We start from the raw sequence: 8,020 nt of genomic DNA on the forward strand, positions 1-8,020 counted from the left end.
CTTACTTTTCATCTCCAGCGCGTTTTAACTAAATTTTAACTTGACATTTCGACGGGCAAACGCTCTGCCGCAAAATGGCGACTGCTCCAGCTGTTTTTGCAGGGCACAGGTCGAGGAATCGGTCAATGCTACCAATCCCCGAGACCGGACACCCTGTATGCACGAGGGAATCCATCAGATATAGGCGTTCCTTTGCTGATGACCGCGAAAGTTATACGGAAGGTTTCCGCCGAATGAATAGTATTTCATCGTTTCCACTTCCCTCCGATCACCCCCGCGGTGCTTCACCCCCGCGATAGTACCCTGCCGCCTTCGTCACCACGGACCATTTACCAATACCCATTCGCCCTTCTTTTATATATACATATATATATCTATATATGTGTGTGTGTGTGTGTGTGTACATATATGGCCAAACTGTCCGCTCCAGATGGAAGAATACCGACCACTTTCTCGCGTTTTCTGTCGGACAGCGACACTTTACTGACATTTCCCACCCTCCCTCCGTTCGCCTCCCTCGACCGCGTTCCGTGATGAGGCGACGATCGAACTGGCATGCAGTCGACTTTTCAAGGTATGTAGCGCCACTGAATCGCCGGCACAGGCGATTCGAGGTAGGACTTGCGCGATCCATCAGCTGGTAATTGACAGTGAATAGTTTGCGTGCGCATGGAGCATTTATTACACCGGCGCTTCCGCGCGCTAGTGTTTCGATATTTTGGTCTGTACGTTATCGGTCGCGACCACTTGGCCGTCGATAATCCATCCGTGACATCGAAGCGATCGAGGTGCGCAAGCGGCAACGGGGTGGCAGTAATTTTTGAAAGATGCAAAGCGAGTCATGTGTGTCCAGATAAGATGATGACGCATGAAGCTCTCGAGTCTGGTTAGAATCGCGCACACGCGGAAAAATACGTTGGCGGACACGCGAGGAAGTAGGGGGGAGGGACGTGTGCGTGGGGTCTAAATTTTGTGAAAAGCGTATGGAAGAGATACAAGTTATAAAAATAAAAGGTAAATATATAGAAAAGGGTAATCCTCAGCGATTTTTGTCATTTTGAAATATGTTATAAAGGATTTTATAAAGGATGTTATAAAGGAAATTCTGAGTGACTTCTTGATGCAACTATATGGGGGTCGCTTATAGTTTCCGAGATATTTGATTTAAAAATTTTGGGATTTTGATTATCCTGGAATTAAATTCCAGATATCATAAGCTGACGTTATTTACAGTACAATCCAAACAGTTAATCCAAACATAGTGTATACATAGAAATATAGGAAACAATACATATAAGCGGGAGAGGGGCTCCGCTCCTCCCCCGCATTCCTTCCCCAAAAAAATCCTAACCTAACCTAACTTGTTGCATCTTTATATATTGTTGGGCGATGTTGAAAAGATCTCCTTAAAAGCCGCAACACCTAATCATATGCAGATATTATAATAAGTTAAGTTGAGCCAGGTGATAGATCTTAAGAGAACTTTTTTCAACAATGTCCAAAAATATATAAGGATGCAATAAGTTAGGTTAGGTTAGGATTTGTTTGGGTAGGCGGTGCGGGGAAGAGGCAGAGCCCCGCTCTCTCGCTTATATGTACTGTTTCCTATATTTAAAATAAATGAAAACTGCTTGTTCACTTCAAATATATTTCAACGCACAATTATAAAATACAATTATAACTTTAATATTATAAATATAACGCACAATTATATCTTTAAAGTCAAATATCTCAGAAACTATAAACGACCCCATATAATTGTATCAGGAATAGTCACTCAGAATTTCATCCCTTATAACATATTTCAAGATGAAAAAAATCGACGAGGTGTACCCTTTTCTACATATTTACCCAAGTTATAAAAATAAAATAAAGGAAAAGAATGATAGAGCAGCTTGATGAGAATAACAAAAGCACTAGTCACGTCATCGGGGTATACGGCGAATGATAAAGCGTCGAGAAACGGTAGCGCAAAAAATTGCCAGACGGAAAATTGCGAAAAATTGAAGACGGAACGCGACGAGTACGGCCGCAACGACTTTGTTTACTCTTCCACGGGAACGCAGACGACGCGCGAGAATTTTTGCAAACCAAGTCTGGGGATCCTCCTCCGAGTAGCGACAGTCGTTTCCGGAACTTAGTGACAGTTGTAAGGAACTCTCAGGCCGGAGCCGGACAGTAACGGAGTTAGACAATCTCCGGGCGAACGATAATTTGGCTCGACGAAATAAGTATCCGGGACAACTTCGGGATTCATCGCGCTCACGGACAACCCCCTTGCCCCGTTTTGCACGGCGACGCGGCGTCACGGTCGAGCGACAGTTTCCGGGCGCTTCCTGTCAGCGTCGTGTTTACGGTACTCACGCGATCCTCGATTATCTACGTCGCTGAGAATTAGTCGTTCGCCGTTGCAGTCGCTTCGAATTTATTCAGAGGCGCTTCCGAGGAAGCTCGCACGTCCCGACTCGTGTTCATCGAGCTAAGAGAAGCGCGCGCGCGCGCGAGAGGGAGAGGGTGAGAGGGTTATAGAAGCTCTCGACAGCTTAACAAAGTCACGAGGCAACGAACCGTCATCCCGCACCGCGGAGCACAATGACGAAGGTGGACTTACAGATCTGCAAGCGGCAGAATCGAGTGCTCTTTGCAGCAAGGATACGAGCGAAGAAATCGCGAGAGAGAGAGAGAGAGAGAGAGAGAGAGAGAGAGAGAGAGAGAGAGAGTGAGTGAACGCTCGGAAACCCATGACAGCACGGCATACATAAGCCACGCTGGGACTCCTTGGTCTTAATTTCGCCGACGGATCCTGTAATCGATTTAAAGCTAATTTCACCTTGATTAAAACGCCAAAGGAGTAACCACTGAGCTGCGAATTCGTAGCGTAAGATTCAGTTATTCATTTTACTGCGAGTAGATCACTCTGGACGGAACTTTATTAATAACGGCCTTTTGATCAATAATGAGATGTTTGGTACTGAATGTACAAAGAGATTGCGGACATGTATTACAGTCGACGGACATTATATCATTAGAAATAACTAGCTGCTCCTTCGGCAGCTGAATTTGAATTTCGTTAGAATGCGCTGAAATGCGCGTGTCGTATCATGTAAATATCTGAACTTTGAGGCGAAAAGAGAACGCAGCCGTAACTGGCGGGATGAGTGCTTGCAGCGCGGTTCGGCGGGACTTGTTACGTTTCCTCAGATAAATGCCGATTTACTCCGCAAATGCCGATGACGCCAATGTCGCGGAAAATAGCGTGGAAATTCCCGAGGTAAAGGTAAATTTCGCGAAATCGCGCAAAATGGCGATAAGTAGGATGCAGATCCTGACCGTGCCCGCCCGAGGGAAACTCGCGACGATTGTCGGACGGATCGAAGAACGGGGGAAAAGCGGACAATAGAGACGCTCGACTCATTTGCGAGGACGCATTGAAGAGGAGCTGCTACTTCGAGGTAAAAGCGGGAGAAGCGGGAGGGTCGCGAGTCGCGCGCTCAACGAGAACAGAAAGGATTATCGATATCGCCGAGAAATCTCGTCCGAAGATTCTTACGGTTTAATCCGTTCAAAGAGAAGTCAGCTGTAGTCTGTAACGTGATGACGTCCAAGTAAAGAAGGTTTATTTACTTTTCGATGAAGGCCTTAAATAAGGGCGAGAGAGGAGAGGGAGAGAGAGAGAGAGAGAGAAGCGGAGTTCCTGAAGAAATCGATGAAGTTACTTCGCCGAGGTTAAGACTCCAACGAGATAAAATAAATTTTATTCATGAGTCTCAAGAGAGCGTATGACGATATAATTCTCTCTCCGCTCTCTTATTCGCTCCACGATTCGCCGCCATTCGTCTCACGAAACCGGTGATAAAAGTATATTGCGGATTAGTCAAACGCCATCGGGATAATAAGTGGTAATAGTGAGAGAAAAGATTAAACAAGGGCTTTCAACGTAACAAAGCAACTAATAATGTAGGATTATGTTTACTCCAGACAAATTGTATCGGAAACGAGTGAGATGTTTGTCCCGCGTGAGCGATGAAAGAGGGTGCAACACAACTCGGAATTAGATTCTGCGACAGCAGAATTCAAGAGAATGTCTTCGTTATAAATAAACGTACCTTGTAAACGTAAACTGAAACACAATATTGATGATCCTATTGTATCTCGCGGTATGAAAATACAACAATCAACAGCGAATGCGAATAATTGTTCAATAGCTGTAATTTGAATTCATACAGGTGCGAAAATAGTTATCGGCGAGATGATGATTAGTCGAATTGACCCAATTTTGTGCGTCTCGTCATTTTCCCTCTAATTATGGTAATTTATATGCCATTTCCCGCAAACGAGGACACGAGGTTTTGTAATTCTCGCTACTTAACCCAAAATGTTCGAAAATTATTTTCTCTCCGCGTGATTTTTTACCTTCTGCTATTCTGCTAAAAATCTGAGAGATACACAGCGATGTGCAGCGTTCCACATGTATACAAAACGCGACCCAGATATGTGGCGCGGAGGGGGGGGGGGGAGCGAAGGAGTAAAATGAAAAGATCGCGTTTGTTTCCGAAATTCAATAGCGAGCGAATGGATGCAAACCGGCAAGAGACGCGAAGGGGGGAAGGGGGGGGAAGGACGGAGTGGACGGCGGGGCGACGCTGCAACGTTGATGTTCGGCCCAATTATCCGTAGATTGTCCACAGTCTACCATCTCACTCGGAGTAACGGGAGTAACTTAGGTTTAACTTTGCCGAAATCGAAATAGCTGGCGATATTCCATGGCGATTATACGGAACAAAGGAGCGCGCAATAACAATCAAAACTTTAGACTCCGAACATCATTTGCGAAAGCGGAGCTCAAACGTCGCTCTGCTCTGCGAGTGTTTGCATACCATTTCACGCCGCGGGAGTGAGAATTATAATTAAGTTTGTCCAAGAGTTAATGTAAGTTGTATAATACACAACGCCGTAAACAATATTGTTAAAGAGGAATGAGAAAGAACTTTGGACCGTCACGGAGTGTTTGTATAATTACACGTTCGGAGGGAAACAAATCTCGGCACACATTTCGAGGCGCGCTTCCCCGCCCCCGCGAGGGGAGAAGCCGAGCGTGTTATCTTCGCCGCTAACAACCCGTTAAATCAGCCAATCTTTACATTTCGTCGCGAACCACCTGAAAACCGTGCCAAAACTTTTCTCGTCTTGAGCCATTTACATCGCGCGTAAAATCCTTCTCGAACTTACTCGGCATTTTATCAGCTTTTGTCAGCTCGAAGACGTCCTCAGTGTTCTCAAATACACCATCGAGTCGAACTTAAATTTCGACGTAAATTCGACTGCTACTTTTACGCTCCGGAGAAAACAAATACATTTCGGCGCGGGATCGGTTGAAGTCGAAATACCAAAGTCAACGAGTTTGAAGGATCTATTTGTGCCGCGACCTGCGCTCGTAATCGAGAGCAGCGAAAAAAGTTTAGTCCTTCATTGACATTCATAATAGAAGAGAATGAAAGGAACTACGTAATAAAGTTCCACAAGTCTCAAATTTCTCAACTTAATCGGACCGTTAAGTCTTCCCCGTATTCCTGAAAGCTGAAAGCGCGCCGAGCGATCCGACGACTACGCAAGAGTACTCTGCCTTCGCCTTCGCCTTCGCCTTCGCCTTCGCCGTAGACAGGAGTCGAAAGGAAAAAGGAGATGAGAGAGGAGGAGGAGGCACGCGAACGTGCACGTGAATTGGATCGTCCGCAGCCGCCGCGCCGCCGAGGGAGCCGTTCCGGCGTTGTTCCGATAGAGAGAAGAAAACCGGATACGAACCTGTTGAGGCGCCAGATGGATGGAGAGGCTGCTTATGATGGTGACTTCCAGCTCCACTCGCTCGGAGCCGGCGGTATTGTTCGCGTGGCAGACGTATCTGCCGGCGTCCTCGACCCTGGCCGACTGCAGCACCAGCACGCCGGCACGCGCGTGGATCCTCTCCGAGTTGAAGACCATCGTCGTGCCCGACACGGACTCGCGGAACCAGAGATACGTGGGCGGCGGGATGCCTTGCGAGATGCATGACAGCACGATCGTCTCTCCGGTGCGAATCGGTCCAGGGTTCACCCGTTCGTTGAATCGCGGCGGCGACGGGTTGCGGTGCTCTGAAACAGCAGACAAGGACGACGCGACGTCATGAGACTTGCCTGCACCTGGAAGGTGTTTCAAACTGTGTGCACTAGGAAAAAGAATTTAGTATCTCTAATAAGACTGTTTAGTTGAGGCATTTTTTAACAGCAACCAAATATCCTGTTTTATCTAACAAAATATTTATAATAGTTGTCGCAACTAAATATATTTTTCTGCTTTGTTCTCCGGACCAAATGATTTTGCTCTTAGACTTTATATATAAGAATTAAGCATTTTAGTTATTTTATCCATAAAAATTACACAATAACGAAATATTATTTTACATAAACTAAAATAACGCCCAATGGATACTACTTTGTCTTTCTGTGCACTAAAATTTAGATTTTATGTATTAAGAAAAAATTATAGTATTTTTAACAAAATTCATACAGTTAAAGCTTTTTGCTTGCTGTAACAAAAGTATTACGTTATACGAACAAACCGTAATCAAACGAGATATTTGTTCACAGAAACTAAACAGTTTTGTTGGGCATACTATTTTAACCAAACTATTTTGTTGTTACAACAAGATTTTGGTTCACGCAACAATACATTTTTCCTAGTGTGTACGATGCTTTCTGGAATACACGGATTTATTTTTCATGACTGTTGATGGGAAGATTAACAACACACCTGTGTGTTGGCTACGGCTCGTTCGACCGATCGTAGGTTTCGAAGCGTCTAATATGCCCTTAGTGGCGAGAAGTATTAAAAATGAAATTTGCTCTCCGTGCTAAATTTCGCTCCGTGCGTTGGCTCTCTCCCCCTAAGTAACGCTCGGGAGCTCCGTAGCTCCCGAACCTTCGAAGACGTGCCGGCAAAGATTATGTGATCTTTGCTGCGGCTACGAAAAGTTTTGACTGTCGTGAACGAGTTACAGCAACGTGTGTAGAAAAACTGTGAGGATTCGTCGATATGAACTGTGGACGTAACGGGCGACGAGTTTAACTTTTCGAACGTTTCAAACTTGCGAAATGACATAGAACAATCATCTCGTTGCGCTGCGCGCTTCGCTTGGGCGATGTTGAAACGGACAATTTGCTGCACGATTAGCATTGCGTGCGTTCATGCATGTGGAATAAGGTGCAATAAAACGGTAAAAACTTGAGGAATATTCGATTCGGGCGAATTATTATTTTCAGAAATATCCTATTATTAACTGTGTTCATTATTAATATATGTTAACCAACGTGCGTATTTGCTTAACGATATTCAACGCATGCAAATTAATATTAGTTCGTGCATTATTCCGTATGGGGATTAATAAATTATTAATCGACAAACGCATATCTCGGCGTATATCTCGCAATGCTTCGCGCTCCGAAGTGGCCGAAGTTGTATTTAAGTTCCCGTAAATGCGCGTTTTTCCCCGTGATTTCGGTCTAGACGATCTCCACGGGATATTTCGCGATATACGTGCCTCCCCGGGAAGTCGTTAAGAAGTCTCGGCGGGGTTGGCCGCACAGACAAAGATCCGCCACTTAAAATCTTAACGTACGCAATGTGCAAAAAACGAGGAACATTCCATCGCATTTTGCCGACGCAAGAAATTTCGCTCGGAAGCTTCGAATGCGATCGATCTTTATCGACTGACTTCTATTTTTTTTTTTTTTATCAATCTTGATACTTTAATGTTGTTTTCACGCCGGAAATCTCTGATGCGTCTCTCAACCGAGTACTTTCCATAACACGGCGAAATGTCGTGATTCCGTTTGTTCTTTCGACGATGCTTCCGTTTGGTAGTACCTCAATACTTGGTACATCGCGTCGAGAAGACTGGGAGAACACGAGGACGGGCTGAACGTGATTGTCGGTACGCGCGATTGATGCTACGTGTCGGTGACATGTTGCGGTGCCGCTGCTGCGA

At 45.2% G+C, this 8,020-nt stretch overlaps 1 protein-coding gene across 6 annotated transcripts in view; it reads right to left on the reverse strand.

The window, feature by feature from the left end:
• LOC105185180 (Down syndrome cell adhesion molecule-like protein Dscam2) overlaps positions 1–8,020 on the reverse strand; it is a 195,387-nt gene that overhangs the window by 51,580 nt on the left and 135,787 nt on the right. For all 6 annotated transcript variants that reach the window (XM_025304935.1, XM_025304931.1, XM_025304932.1 and 3 more), the window contains exon 6: positions 5,803–6,128. In XM_025304935.1, coding sequence (XP_025160720.1) covers positions 5,803–6,128 — 326 coding nt within the window. The remainder of the gene's footprint in view (positions 1–5,802; positions 6,129–8,020) is intronic.

The sequence above is a fragment of the Harpegnathos saltator genome, unplaced genomic scaffold (assembly GCF_003227715.2).
Source record: "Harpegnathos saltator strain DR-91 unplaced genomic scaffold, Hsal_v8.6 scaffold659, whole genome shotgun sequence".
Lineage (NCBI taxonomy): Eukaryota > Metazoa > Arthropoda > Insecta > Hymenoptera > Formicidae > Harpegnathos > Harpegnathos saltator.